Source organism: Agelaius phoeniceus, chromosome 3, assembly GCF_051311805.1.
Source record: "Agelaius phoeniceus isolate bAgePho1 chromosome 3, bAgePho1.hap1, whole genome shotgun sequence".
Lineage (NCBI taxonomy): Eukaryota > Metazoa > Chordata > Aves > Passeriformes > Icteridae > Agelaius > Agelaius phoeniceus.
In genome coordinates, this window is record NC_135267.1 from 65,757,227 (window position 1) to 65,773,139 (window position 15,913).

Sequence of the window (15,913 nt, forward strand, 5' to 3'; positions counted from 1 at the left end):
GAGAGAGGAATGCATTTCAAAAAAGATAGCCAGTCTGGCTTTTGTTGTCCTGCTGCATGTGCATTTGTGTGCGTGCATGTGCGCGTACGTGCACGTCTAGGAGTGCTACAGCAGGTGTTACTCAAGGATGTGTTGACACTGAAGTTCCTGTTTATTCTCAAAGCAGTCACTGTGCATCAGGTTCATTTATTATCTGACAACAAGGATGGTCTCCTTCTCTAAATCAACCTGCAGGCACATTTGTGTGGAGCTCTAAAATGAATTCGGCAATAACCACTGACCGCAGCCTGGTCTGGCACAGCCCAGTTTCAGCCACAGGTGTATTATGTACCTTTCATCCAAAGCAAACAGGTAAACATGAATGCTTAAGTCATCTCCTAGTGCTGCCATGCGACATCGATGATAATACAAATACTTAACATTGTAAAATGAAATTAATATTAAGTCCTTTAATAATGCTGTCATTTTATAGTGGAACTATTAATAATGAGCTTCATCTTACTTTATTAATTCTAAAGTTATAACAGCTACACCAGTGACAATGAATCATCTTAAATATGTAACCAAAAAAATCACCACTGAGAACCACTGAAATTTTGAGCTGTACCGAGGTTTCAGCACTTCAGAATCCTGTGCTCCTTTGTCTGTCCTAAGTCCCTCTATCCGTGACATTATTTATAGTGTGTGGTCACATGCTGAGGAAACTTGGATGGTATAAAGGCACAAGAATAACTATAAATGAAGCAAAAATGAGCACTCTGGAGTAGCAACAATAAGAAAAGCAGAAAGCTTTTGGAAAGCAGTGCATTTTATTCCCACATCTCATTCTACCGTCTTCCGCTGATGCTATTAAAATACCTCAGCACGAGGCAGTATTTTCATTTTATTGTGCGACAGCGTCTGTTACTGAAAAACTGGATTGCATTTGCCAAATTCCCATTTTAATTTAGGGAATTTACAGGTAAAAACAGAATACAATATAATCACATTTCGACTATACATGCAAATGTACAACATTGTAACAGCAGCTTTTTTAATAGTCAAAACTGTTTGAATTTCCACAGATTTCTACTAATAATTTAACAACAGTAAGTGGCAAAACATTTAACCTCCCCACAGGAAAAAGTCCTGAAACAAGAGTCCAGTGGGAGAGCTTCCTAGAGCACGTGTCAAACACGGCGTGTGCACTACAGGATCTAAGACTGGCATCCAGGTGGTAAGAAGATCCACCTTTTATGTGGACAGAAAACACTGAGCACAGTGAGGACAGATCAGAATTGTGTGTTTCTCTCCAGCCATCTGTATGATTACAATGCAGTTCAATATCGCAATGAGTTCAGTAACACAGCGACTATAAGTAATAGGCACAAACTTCTTTAGCCGAGGATGCATTTGAAAAACTAACAAAAGCCCTATTATATTAGCCTAGAAACAATAAATAGTACTTTTATTGAAAAGATCCCATATGGAGCTCAAACAGAAGGTAAACGTATTTTGGCAAACAGCCAGTACCTCTTAAACACAAGCTATACATAACATGTGATGTACAGAGCTCCCTGCCCTGTCCCCCAGCTCAGCAGCTCCAGGCTTTTAGCATAAATGTCCTTTTAGCCTTCTCTTTCAAAATTCATGGGTGATGCCAGGTCAGCCAACTTCTGCAATCATTCCGAAAACACACTGCCACAGCACCTGATATTTCTGCCTGCATTTATTGACAAGAACCTAAAGCTCCCCCAGAGAGCAATTTTGCAAATATTCCCTGCTGGGCAAATTGCTCACTTCAGACTGAACACGCTGTGAGGCTAAAGCTGCCTGCTCAGCTGGAGAGAGCACTGGGCCAGGCACTGGTTAATTAGGGCTGTGGGAATAGCTGATTTTCAGTTCAGTGGCTTAATAGATAATAATAAATAATTATTAATAACAACAATAACAATATTAAAAACAACAACAACAACAAACTTGGTTAATTTTTTCAGAAAATGGTAACAACTTGTTTCAGTCTGTTGTCAAGGTGGCCTCAATGGCTGCAGCACCCTTTTGGGGTGAGAAGTACTCACAATCAAATCTTTTCTCTGTCTAGTTCCACCCAAGTACTCCCACCTACCAAACGGGTATCTTCAGGCAAAGAAACACTCAAACATTTGTTTCCACAGTCTTCTCAGTTAAATAGATGTGGGACAAAATACTAGTGTATTCAGCTGAGGCCTCACTGGAGTGCCTACTTCCCACTTCCCACACGAGCGTTTGAGTTCCCAAGGGGAAAAGCAGCTCTGCCCCTCGCAGCCCATGGGGACAGGGACAGTCTGGGCACTGGAGAGCTGCCTCTGCCAAAGCCATGGATGTCCCTGTGCCGAGCACACTGAGCATCCCGCTCCCCAAGCACTCGGCCATGGGATCTGCCGGAGCCCCGGGCAGCTCCTGCTGCCTGCCCGCGCTTTGTTCCACAGGACAGCCCAGCACAGGGACAGCGAGGGTGGATAGGCACAAAGCCACGTACCAGCACATGGCCAGGATGTAGCACAACTGTCCTGCAAAAGCACCCCTGGGAACTTCAGAGCTGCTGTCCCCAGCTCTGATCTCAGCCTCTGCTTGTGACAGAATGAATGGAGAGGACACCTGGGTTCCAGTCCAGGCTCTGATTCATCTGACTTTAGGGTACAAGGAGGGATAACACAAGGCACACACTTTCTCCCTAAATTTTTATAGCCGTCCCAAATCCAATCAATACATACCAACATTTCCAGACTCTTTTATTTGAGTCAAGCTAATATTCCAAATGCTACGTATAGTTAAAGCTCATAGACAAACATCCTTCTTTTGCCAGTCAAAGCTTCTCAGAAGCTCAGATCTGGTTCTGCTTTCACGTACACCATCACAAGACTAAAGGATTTCTACTGAAGACACAAAGCACCCAAGGTAAACCAGGTCCAAGGCTTAGCCTGGAGGGCTTCAATTCATCAGACAAGAGAGTGATTTTACACCCATATAACTGAAGTGGCACAACCTCTAGCTCTGTTGTAATTGTATTGACACAGAGGAGCACAAAAAAGTACAGTTAATACGAGTTTATATTGTAGGAATTGGTTATGCAGAATACCTATAATTGGATGGATACAGATACAGAAGCACACTGACAGAGCCTCCAAATGTGTTAAAATCACTAGGCTCCAGACACAATCTAAGGTATAGGCCACCGCTGTGTCACTGGTACTGCCAAGTATCCCAGTGGCACTGATATCCCTCATATTCCCAGCTGCTGGGCAAGCACCTCGTGGCTTCCCCTTACCCAGCTCTCTCTGTGTCTGCAGCAGTGTCAGCACCTTAGCTGAGGTGACATACTGAAAGCAGCTGAAAGCAAGCCCAAAGCATGAGCAAACTATGATCTTTTGCTTTTTGACAATGAGGTAAAGTCATCCTGAATGATTTGGATTTGTAAGCATTGATGTGGAAATGTATGCTCTGCCTTCCCCCTGTACAGAAAACCAGGTGTCTGTCCTCAAACAATAGGTTTTCAAATCTGCTTTTTAAGGGTTTGGTAGCTCTTCATTTTCTATCAAATAATCCTTCTTTATATAATTAGCACCCCTCACCAACCTCCATACTCCAAGATAGGCTTCTTTCAGTGAGCTTCTGTTCACTTCTTGTGTGATGGTGGATTTTCCCTGAACCACAAGTGCCGTGGCTGATTTCTCAGTGACGTCCTTCTCTTCCTCTCCACTCTGTCTCTGCCCTGTGGATGATCCTTCCACCGCTGCTTCCTCGGCCCCCTTCCCCTGGGAAATTGTCTCCATGGCAAACAGAGCTTGGTCTCCAGCCTGCCTTTTCCCCTCCTCTTCTCTAGCTTCTTTCTCCAGGTCCTCATAGTTGCTTTGCCGCCTGGTCTCAACGTACTTGGCCACACAGTAAATGACAGACCCCAAGGTGTTGACCACAACCCCAGCTATAAATAACTTTGTGGGCTCCACATCATTGAATGCCACCATGCCTACCGTGATGGTGGCTATGCTCTTCACCACCCCTACAAAGCTGGTGGTCACAGCTGAGTTAATGTAGGTGCAGTGAAGGGTGGTAAAGTTCATGGCACAGCTAATCAGAACACAAGCAATAAAGATGCATACCATAGCAGGGTCCTTCCACCCTGGGAAGGACCAGACGTTGATGGAATCCATGCTGGCAAAGGAGCAGATGATGAGGAAAGGGGTGGCCGAAACAGCGATGGCATACTGAGCTGTCAGGGGTCCATATTCACTGTCTACACTGGTTTTCTGAATGAGCACCAGGTAGGCAGCGTGTATCAGCACGGCCAGCACGCCTGTCACATAGCCCATAGCATCCCCAGTCAGGTCACCAGCTCCTGTCACGAGAGTCACAGAGAGAAATAAGCATAGGTGGTGCACGGGAGACAGAAAGAGAGCACCATTCTGGACTAGAGGGATATTTAGGAAATAGGCATCATTGCACTTTCCATAACCCCTAGGATTTGTCATGCTTGTCCAAGTCTTGCCTCCCAACAAATCTCTTAGGCATTTCTTAATGCTGCAAACATATTGAGTGTTTTTCATACCCCCTCTAAATCCCACAGCCAAAAGCGGAGTGCCTTCTCCCTTTTGTGAAGACACTGTGTAATATTTGTAGCTGAAACCGGACACACACACGCACAGAGCAACCCTGAGCATCCTCTTGCCAGCACATACACATGCCAGCTCTGGCTGCCTGGGCTGCCTGCCCTCCAACCCACTGGCCATTCTGCACCCTCTAGTCATACAGCCCTACAGGATCCCTGAAGGAACACCTCCCTCCCGAGCCCCCTGTCAGTCTCTTTGCAGATTAAATTACACCCACTGCATGTGCTCTGCTGTCTGAGGCAGCCCCCAGCCCAGGAGTGCTGTCGTGCCACAAAGTGCCAGCTTTGCCTCCCACCCCACCTACACCTCGGCTGGAGAGCAACACGGGTCCTGCTGGCCCCAGAGGGCTGTAGCTGACCCCTAAGTTTGCACCTGCCCTTATAAGACCACACTTGCCCCAGCAAGGCAGCAGTTGTCCCATGGGCTTGCGGCTGCTCTCAGAACATTACAGCTACCCCTGTAGGTTCACCCACCCGCCATAAGACTACAATTCCCTCCATAAGGTTGCACCTTCCCTAGCAGGGTTGCAATAAGGTCGCAGCTACTCCTACACGGGCCCGCATAAGGATGCACCTCTCTCCAAAAGCTTCTACCGAGCCCTGCAAGAATGTGCCAGTCGGAGCGGGGCTGCATCCACCTTTGCAAGGCTGCACCTGCCCGCCCGTGAGGCTCCGTGGGGCCGCAGCTGTCCCCCAGCACTGCACGCACCCCGTATCCTCGCGTCTTTCTCCCGGGCTGGCGCTGCCCTCCCGCTCCGGCGCCCGAAGCCCGGAGGGAGCGGGTACCGCTGCGGCCGCCCGTCCCGTCCCGTCCCGTCCCGTCCCGTCCCGTCCCGTCCCGTCCCGTCCCGTCCCGCCCCGTGCCCTCGGTGCGGTCGCGCTCACCGGCCAGCGCGGCGCCGCAGGTGGTGATGAGGACGGCGACGAGGACGCCGGGCGATGGCATGCCGTCGCGGAGCACCAGGGCGCCGGTGACCAGCGTGACGAGGGGCAGGCAGCGCTTGAAGACCACATACATGGGGAGGCTGAGGCCGCGCAGCGACCAGAGGGTGAGGGTGGACTGCAGGGTGGCCAGGGCGGCCACGGCGGCGAAGGGGCGCGCCAGGCGGGGCCCGAAGGGCGGCAGCGCCGCCAGCCCCCGCCGCCGCAGCGCCTCCAGCCCCAGCGCCGCCGCCGCGCTGCTGAGGCACTGCAGCAGCGTCAGGAAGGCGAAGTGGTAGCGGGCCAGCAGGAACTTCAGCAGGATGTTCAGCGAGCCCGAGCACAGCCCGTGCGCCACCGCCACCGCGACGCCCCGCGCCCGGCCCCGCCACCGGAGCATCCTGCCCGCGCCCGGCCCCGCCGCCGGGCCCCCGGCTCTGCCGCCCGCCCGGCCACCCGCCGCGGCGGCGGCGGCGCGGGGGGACGGCGACGAGCGGAGGCAGGGGGCGGGAGGAGGCAGGACGCGCTCCCGGCAGGGCGGCCGCCGCCCCCGACGTGTCCCCCCCGCGCCGCCCCCAGCGTGTCTCCCCTCCTATCCGCGTCCCCTCCCCGCCCCCGGTGTGTCCCCGCGCCATCCCCGGTGTGTCTGCGTCGCCGCTCTCGGTGTCCCCCATCCGGCCGCCCCCGCCCCCCGTGTCCCCAGGTTCGTCCCGCGGTGTCCCCCGGAGCACGCCCGGCTTAGCGGGGATGGGAAGCCCCCCGCTGTCCGCAAGCCCTCCCGACCCCGCTCGGGTGCAGCAGGACGGGCAGCGGGAGCGGGCATTCAGGTGCTTTCCCTGCCGGGAAAGCCGCGGGGCGCCCGCAGCTCCGCAGCCGAGTGCCACCGGCCCGAAAATAATGTGGAAGAGCCGTGGGAAGCCCCACGTCTGCCGGAGCGGGGAGATCAGTGCAGGTCCGCGAATTCCTAAGCAGGGAGTACGGATTTTCCTACTCTCCAAAAGTATACGGCCTCCCGGAAAAAAGCATCTATCGAGCCTGCCGGCAGCATCCCTCCCACTGCCCCCCTTCCTTCCTCGGTTTATCGGGCTGCGAACGGCAGAGACGGGGACCGCTGCTAAGAAAAGCAGGGAGAACCGGGTTCTAGCAGAGGGGATTGCCTTGAGAAGTCACTAAAAACTGGTAGCCACACAGCTTTCAAAAGTGATGTTTTAAAGCCTGGTAAAGGTTAAATAAGCTGATCGCTTCTCCCGACTTTACAGATGAAAGTTTTAACAGGAGATGGCAATAGACCATACCGACTCTAAGGAAAAGGCAAAGCAAAAGCAGTTCTCTCGGGCAGCTAGTCCCCTCCACCACTCTCCTGCAGTGTCAGGCAACACAAGGGAAGGAAAAACTATACTTTTATTCAGAGCTGTCTTATAATCATCCACTGATTTCTCTCATCAGGACAGGCAGGGTAAAGGAGACAGGGCAGGGTTTATAAAATGAAACAAGGTATGCATTAAGAATGAGTGTCTGAAGATGAAAACTGGTAATGCAGGAAAATAAATCATAGGTACTGGAGACCAAGCCTGGTTTCAGAACCCACTGGAGAAAAGTGCCAATACATTTACATCAGCCTCTATTTGAACTCACCCCAAGTCCACATGCAACACAATATAAAGAAAAGTGTGGATCACCTTGACAGTACTTGCACATGGGATAAAAACAACTCCTTCTGCCAGGTAAGAGCAGATGGAAAAAAAATCGGACTGTGCTTTCTGGAAATACTGTCGTAATTTGGACTATACCTGAGTGTATCCTCTGTCAGAAACAATTTTGTCACCTCACCAGTGAAATTATCACTAGAGAAGTGAATCTCTGACATTGCAAAGTACCAGGCTGAAAAACTGCTTTGGACTGAAATGCAAAAACAAATATATCAGAAACAAAAATTTTAATAGACTATTTCATTTGTATGGACTGTAGGAAGATCATCCTAGTCCAATTGCCTGACCAATTCAGGGCTGAGCAGAAATTAAATCATGTTGTTAAGGGCATTCTCCAAATGCCTCTTAAACACTGACAAGCTTGGGACATTGACCACCTCTCTAGGAAGCCTGTTTGATTTGAATGCCTGCTTAGTAAAGAAATGCTTCTGAATGTCCAGTCTAAACCTCCTCCTCTGGTGCATCTTTGAACCATTCCCACACATCTTGAGTCCCAAGGGGAAGAGATCAGCAGTTCCCTGTCCTCTTGCCCTCCTTGGGAAGCATCAGAAAGTGATGATGTTTCCTCTCAGTCTCCTTTGCTCCAAAGTAGACGAGCCCAAAGCCCTCAGCTTCTCCTCACAGGACATGCCTTCCAGCCCTTTCACCAGCTTTGAGGTACACTTCTGGATGCATTCAAGGACCTTCACATCCCCCTTAAATTGTGAGGCCCAGAACTAAATGGAGAACTCAAAGAGCGGCTGCACCAATGCTCAGTTTGGAAAGTCAAGTGTTCAAGTGCCAAATCCTATCTTTTGGAACTCACCTGTGCTATAAGGGCAGCTTCTCTTGCAGTATCTCTCATGGTACTCCTAATCTTGTCTATAGACAGGAAAGGGAGGTGGAGAGGAAGCTGTTGTCTCTTGCCAAGCCACCCTTTTCTCAACATGGATTGAGGCCAGGTTCAGTACTAGTCTCCCACTGCCTCTCCATCACTCCACAATCAAATTGTTCTCCTGCTCTTTACTGGGGAGCAATTGAATAAAGCAACAGGGAGGTGGCATCAGAGGTGACACTGCAGTGAAGGAACTTTCCCCATACTGGCTGTTCATGTGTCCAGAGGGAACAGTGGCTGCTCAGTTCATACATCAACTCTGTTAAATTTTGGCCTGGCAGTGGGGCAGTTCATAGCAATGAATGGCTCTGTGGTTCTTTACCCTAATGAGATGATTATGAGACCTTAACTCTTGTTGTTTAAAGGAAATTATGCTCAGTTCTGCATTTCACCTAGCTACAATGACACAGGTGAGAGGAAAACAAAAAATGCAGCAAATTGGTGCCTTCCTAAGGGCATAGATTTTTTATAATGGCTTCTTGGATGAAAATGTTCAAGACCTCTATAAAATGTTTAATGGAAAATTTGCCTTAATTAGAGTCTAATGCAACCATCAGGTCTATCAGGGAAGAACTGTGTCGAGTTGTATCCATTCCCCACTCCATGACCCTGAGCACAGCTGAGCAGTACTACTGAAAGGCACAGTACAGCCTGCTTATGCAGCAAAATTTGAGGCCAGCACTGTACTTGGCTAGAAGAAAGAGATCACTTCATCACTGACACATACTCTGCACAAGCAGACACAAAGAATGATTTAAAATAGCTTTCCTTTATGAAGATCTGATGGGGCACACAGCTAGGAAAAGTTGCATAAAGTATGGTCTCTACCAGTACAGGGGAACAATGTGACCATCACCCAGTATTCATACACGAAATAAACCATGGTTGTGATATTCTTCTTATAAGATACTCTCAGTATCTTTCACGGCATTTACTTTTTGAACAACATTTCTTCTTTGGGGAAGTGAACACAAAGTATAGCCAAAGATACTGTGTGCAATTAATTTAATAGCATTATAGAACAACAAATCCATGCCTTTAGAACTTGATTAATCCATATGTTTCTTAAACCAAAGAGAAACCCAGACTTAAATAAAACAAAATCTTTCACAGGAGCAAGTTTGAAAGCAGAACACATTACATGTTTTAGATTGTTGTTGTTAACTGTTTCAGTAAATGAAAAAAAAGATTGGAAGCTAGTATTTTGGTCATAAAATAAGTATCTTTTCAAAACAACTATAGCAAATATTCCCTGAGAATTAAGAATCAGCAACAACTATTGCCAAATTGTTTTTTCTGTTACAGTGCAGAAATGTTACAGCACATTCTCACCATTCAAAGATCACACAGCAAGAATAAAGGCCACAGTTTTTATTTACCATGTGCATCTTCTGGATGTGCTCATCTTTCAAGAGAAATAAATCTGGATACAGCAACCCTCAGCATTGAAGCTAACCAGGACATGAAGGGAGAGAAGGCAGTTGAGGAAAGATTTAATCCATGTGCTGAGTGCGCATGTTCAGAATTCCTAATTTTTTCCCCTGCACTAGGTTTTCTACATTTTCCCTTCCAACTGATAGGCTATGGCAGCATTCTAGGATAACCCACTCTCCCTGTCCCCCCAGAAACATGCATATAAAATACACACCTGCCACCAAAATGTTCCACTCAGACAAGCAACTAGTAATCAAAGCAGAAAAGGGAGATAAAACAGAAGAGTGGAGGAACTATTGAAGTTGAAATAATCAATTTTAATGCCTAAAATTAGATTTTATGGCCCATGGTACTGCTGAAAGCTGCATGCAGCACAGCTTTATTTTGCATTACTCCTCAGCACACAGAATTAAAGTGCAGTAAAAGGTTCGGATTTGGTACAGCACGCTGTCATAAAAAAAAGATAAAATCTATTTTTGTTATTAATTCAACTCAAAAAGGTGTCAGTCTGGGGACAGTTTGCATTTGACCAAGAAAAATATAGGATCCAAATGGGATCCAAACTGTCATGTTGTAGAAGAAAGTTTCTTCCTGTCCAGCCCTATATACCCCATCAATATATGCATGTCTCCCTGTGGCTACCTGTTAGTTTCCTGGCTCTTTCTCCAAGATGGAATAACCATTCTTTCCTTGCAATTTGTGGGTCTTAGCTCAGCTGAATTCTTTCCTTCATTGCTTCAAAGCACCCAGCAGATCTGGCAGTGTCTGCTATTGGTTGATCTATGAGTGCTGCAACCCAGAAGGGTAGAGCATTTATTAACACCACTATGAAAACCTGACCAGAGATCTGCAAAGACCCAACCTGCAAAGAGTCTTTTGATGGTAGTGGTAGTTGAGATGGGCTAACAGCAGAAAGGAGACAGTTTAAAGAAGGTAAAAAAAAATGGTTAGCAGGAAATGAGGAAAGAAGGCTAACACATACCAATGAGTGCTGCAATACTAAAACACTATTCAGAGATGTTCGGATAAACATAACATCTGAACATCTCTACTTGCCCCAGAAAACTTAGATGGAAGTACCAGCATGTGGGCTGAGGGGTCAAACTGGGAAGGCAAAGTATTCAACATCCCTAGAACATGTTGTGCATATTGTAGTGACTGCAATAGTTTGGCCATGCTGGATCTGTTATGCTTATATCATGCAACTAATCTGCATGTATATGGGTCAACTGGTCTGGACATCACTTCTCACTTTGGCCAGGCTGTCAGAGGTCCTGAAACACTGGATTTATGGCCACTTTCCACTTCTATTTCTTGGAAGAACTTTCTAAGTGAAAATAGAAGACAAGTCTAATAGAAGAGATGGTTGCCCTATCTCTAAATCTTGAGGATTGTGATCCAATTAGTTTTGTATATATTTCATTTTTTCATAACCATTTTCTCTATTATCAGAGTATCTTCCTACATAACTTCATCAACTGTTTTACTCTAAGAGATATAAAGGAAAAAGATATGAAAATAATCTTTACCATCTTTGTGAAGCAGCAATCAAAAAGGTCAAACAAATCAGCTGGCTACAAACTATGACATTTACTGTCGATCAAGAGTAAATGCATCATATTGCAAAAGAAAATAATGCAACATGACTCACAGCAAAACATAAATGCATCTGGGTGATACGAACTTCAGTTGACATTACAGTACTTTACAGTAAAAAGCTTTTATTTTCTTTTCCTTTCCTTTCTTTTCTACAGTGACATCTCAAAACACACTGCCAGGTTTTTTTTTATCTTTATAAGGAACAAGAAGATTCAGGCCTCTGCTCTCATCATTAGCCAGATAGATCACAAACTCATGTTGGTTATTCTGTTCTGAAGACACCACTGATATCTGCTATGGCCACTCTTCAGCCTCTGAGGAGCTGTGGAACATTTTGCTACTCAAGTACTACCTGCACAGCCAACCAAGCCCTGAAGTCTCCACATGTTCAAGTGCACAACACTCCATTCAAGAAGTTCTACTTATAAAGAGACACTGAGATTAGTGACACTGTTGACACTTTAGCACAAGTCTGGTTGTGGGGGGAGAGAGAAAGGTTCCCGGCGTGTCAGATCATCTTCTCTTCCTAAACAGGAACTGCCAGACACGATGGAGTATAGATCTTGACTAGTTCATCCCAAGCACAGTCCACCACCTACAAAGCAAACAAAAATCTATTCAGGTCCTTCACAATTGTCATTTTTACAAAAACCACAAGGAACTTAATGCATATTGTGGATTTAGTATCAGTTGGTACTCTGACTTACCATGCTTCAAAATTATAAAATAACTAAATTGGTTTTGGTTTGGGTTTTTTTTTAAACTTCACTGAAACACATGAAAATTAACCAACTCCTATTTTTTGTACTCCTCCTGAGGAAAGCAGGGAAACCTTTGGGTTTCAATTGATTGTTCCAAATAGGAAAAAAATGTAACTGAAAATTAAATTAAGGAAGGACACACAAAAATCCCAACCCTGCCATGTTTCTTCTCTTTGCAGAGTCTTAGGATCCTTTCACCATAATATCTAAATATTTCAAGACCAAATCTGAACAACCTTCTTATACTTGCAGATAAAAAAATTTGTTATAGACATTTTCCTAATGTCTAATGCTGAGGAATGGAAAACCAGAAGAGTTCAACAAAATTATACAGGAAGTTTCCTGAAGAATTAACCCAGAATTTCAGTCTCACGCTTGATAAGCCATGAGGTCACTGCCAATTGTTGAGAAGAGAGATGTGTACTTGCTGATCATTGGGATTTGGGGGCCAAAGTGTTGCTTCAAGCACTACCTAAACCCCCACTAGTCTAATAAAAAGTGGTGCCACTTGTGACAAAGGCATCTTATAAACACAGTGACTGGTTTGAGTATAACCACAACTTCTCTGAATTCATCATCCCAGCTTCTATCCTAGATGAAGGCTTGAACTTAAAACCAGAAACCCAGAAGGTTAACCTAAGTCTGTAGTGTTTAAAGATCTTATAAATAACAAGACTCCAAGGAAAAAGACTACAGAATGCTTTAGGTTTGAAAATTAATTGAAAATGCACTTCAGAGTCTGTAACAAAGTGAAACAGTTAACCACACTGACAATGACTCAAGAAGATGACCTAGGTATGATATATATTCACAAAATATTGTAGGAGACAAGAATTAAGGCAAATAGAACAAAGAGAAGAGCTAAAGAGAAAAACCTGAGGAGGTCCACAAATAAATGCCAGCAAATCTGGCTGAAACCATATTGCATTATCTTTACAATGTCATTTCCAGTTGGGATTACAAAAGATACAGTATTGGATCCTCTGCACAACAAGCTTCCTTCTGCTGCAGCCTGCAATTCCTGTTCTCTCCTAGAGCCAGAATGAACAGCTGCACACTAAAAATTTGGAAATCCAACTACAGTATTTGATTTCAGACTATAATTAGCCCATTTTGTGTTTACTATACTGCACTATTATTCATTTTCATTGCTTCCTTAGCTGGTTCTACTTAGTTATTTGAAGTGCTTTCCATATACATCTAAATGGGTCAAAAAAACTCTTGACAATATGTCTGTCTATTCATACAACATAATAGAGCTTTCTGTAGCATAATGTTCTTTCTGCTGCATTGCAGTCTCTCAAATCATACCAAAAAGAAAATTTGAGTTTTCCACTAAATGCTGTGTAGAAGCTGGCAATCACATAAACTGCAGGTTTTTTACTATTCTCCACAGCTACAGATCAATGTTCTATAGGCAATACTTTCTATTTTTGTAAAGAAACAAGAAACAAAAATAACATTTGGAAAAAATCCCATGGGAATTCCCACCTGTTATCAATGTAATTAACATCCCTGAAATCGCCTCTGAACAAATATAGTTATAAAACCATTTAATCTAGCAACACTAAAAATAAACAGGGGATATTAAAAGAGTTTGAAAAGGATCACATGCGATAAGTTGCCCAACTCATTGACTTAATGATACCACGTGAAAGGAGAAAACACAGCCAGCCAGCAAGAGGAAAACAAAAGCTACAGTAAGTAACAGTGAATCAAGTTCTCCTGTGCAGCAGGAAGTGTATAATGAAATGCCAATACCAGAAACTTTGATGAAAATACACACGTGAAGTACAGAACACAGCTATCTATGGGAAACTGGGACACTGCAGCATGGCAGAACATTAAAAAAAAAAAAAGACATTTCCATTTCTCCTTACTTCCCCCAAAATACAGGCAAGACTGTCAGAGAAAGGGGCAACTGTAAGCTAGGAGTGCTGCAGCCAGCATTTTTTGATGGAGGGTGCCATGTGTCCCTTTGGTGTAGATTAGAGATTGTCACTGCCTCAAATACAAATGACTAAGATGAATCCTAAGATGAAGAACAGGACTTGTTCATACAGAAAATGCATTAGTTTAGAAGATGTCTTCTCCCTGCATTTTGTATTTTATCTTGTGACCTTCTTATACAGTGGTCTTACGACACCTGTACAACAGTTGTGTGCCTTTCCCCAGAAGAGAAGAATGTGGGATATTGAATGTAAGTGCTTTAAAAGTATTTAGAGATCTCAGTTCTACTGTGACATATGACCATTTTTAATGTATACTTCAAAGCATTTCAGTCTTTTTTAAAAAATAAACTAAATGGTACTTCATTTAAATATTAAAATAGAGGTAGAAATTTCATTGGGATGAAGGCTCATCCAGCACACCACAGTAAATAAATATAACATACAAAAAGGGGCAATTTCCTGGAGTTTATATCTTGATCAATGAGATGATGTTACTGACAGGTGAAGAAAGTCCTCCTGTGGTGGGATGAAGACAAAGGAAAACTGAAAATGGACTCACACTTGATTTGCACACCTGATAAAAATCCCTCCATTAGGAGCATGAAGGGATGGAAGTTTGTCGTCCTGTAAAAAACATCTGCTGTCTTGTGGACAAAATTTACTCTGGTATTCAAACAAATCTCACCGATTTCAGTTTTTAGAGGGTGCATGGTTTTTTGGGTTGTTGTTTTTGTTTTTTTTTTAAATTGACATGCCAACAGAGTAGAGGACAGTTTATTTCAGTTCCTAAGAACTGTAGAAATTGCAATATCCTTATAATAGTGACTATTTTGCATGGCATATTTTGTATATCATGCAACTTCCATTATCATTTATGAATAGCCTTGTAACTATAGAATGCAGTTTTACTATAGAAACTTTTAACTATTGAATAGCAGGAAAAAGCAGAATAATTAGAGCTTAGTCGTAAAACAAGAATATTCTTTGTTTCACTGACTGGTAAACTATATCAAGAAATAGCACAAATAGAAGAAGCATTCTAAGCCTGGTAATTTTCATTGTAACTAAAGCTACATGGAACAAAGGCAGTCTAACAAAATGACATTTATTAATTGTCTTTATTGCTTTTATTTCAGTAGCAAAGTTATGGCACCAGCATATACACTAAGGGTATTATACTGTTGTTACTGCAGAATAAATATCTTGCTAATTTATCTGCCAGCAAAAATACAAAAACAAGTACAAAAAATGGGGATCACTGAATTTTTTTTCAAGTAAAGCCAGAAAAGAAGCAAAGAAACAAAAAACCTGCAGTCATCCAAGAAAGCTAATTGCTTGACTATAAAATCATAGTTCAACTCAGCTAAAACAGCTATCCTGTATTTTATTGAAATGTTTATCCTTGTCCCAGAGTATAACAATGTTTTCCACCAACTGATTTAATACTGACATCCATTCATTTATCAGAGCCATTTCCATTGACTCACTAACTGATTTACTCCCTTGACAGGCCCTCTGTTTCCTATTCATCACAATCATCTTGCCTTGCAATAGACTTAGACCTTTTCCAGCACCCCAGGGCAATCCACTCAGTCTAGTGCAATTACCTGCATGACATTCTGCCTCTTTACTCTTCAGAAGAAGCAAGAGAACAAGAGAAAACTCCCAAGTTAGCCACTAACTTTTTTATTCAGTACTTAAAGGCACAATAAATCTGCTAGCATAATCAAGATGAAATATATTCAAAAGAACAACTAAAAACTAAAGAGTTCAATTACCCTTTATGAAAGGGTTTAATCAGAACAAAGTACAGCCCTCTCTAGATTGCTATCTCCAGAACTATCTTGGTGCCACTGTTTCCAGAGTGCTCATAATGAATCACGTGATAATATGTAAATGTGCCTGAGAGAGACCCATTTCTCAGCTTCCCCCCATCCCATTTTCAAATAAGATCTGTCTTTTCTTTTTTCTGTAGAAGAGCCAGCAGAAAAAAAATTCAGTTCTTGACTCTCATTAATTGTGTTTCCTTTCCTCTTTTA

At 44.1% G+C, this 15,913-nt stretch overlaps 2 protein-coding genes across 3 annotated transcripts in view; both read right to left on the reverse strand.

Moving 5' to 3' along the window:
• Positions 1-503: 503 nt before the first annotated feature.
• SLC35D3 (solute carrier family 35 member D3) lies at positions 504-6,047 on the reverse strand. The gene is made up of 2 exons (XM_054630585.2): positions 5,510-6,047; positions 504-4,354 (listed from the first exon to the last, which is right to left on the reverse strand). The coding sequence occupies exons 1-2, from the start codon at positions 5,943-5,945 to the stop codon at positions 3,525-3,527; spliced, it is 1,266 nt and encodes a 421-aa protein (XP_054486560.1). The 5' UTR covers positions 5,946-6,047; the 3' UTR covers positions 504-3,524.
• A 3,069-nt stretch (positions 6,048-9,116) lies between these two features.
• Positions 9,117-15,913, reverse strand: part of PEX7 (peroxisomal biogenesis factor 7) — a 42,779-nt gene continuing 35,982 nt past the window's right edge. For both annotated transcript variants that reach the window (XM_077175490.1, XM_054629380.2), the window contains exon 10: positions 9,117-11,756. In XM_077175490.1, the coding sequence (XP_077031605.1) occupies positions 11,688-11,756 (69 nt within the window). In that variant the 3' untranslated portion in view covers positions 9,117-11,687. The remainder of the gene's footprint in view (positions 11,757-15,913) is intronic.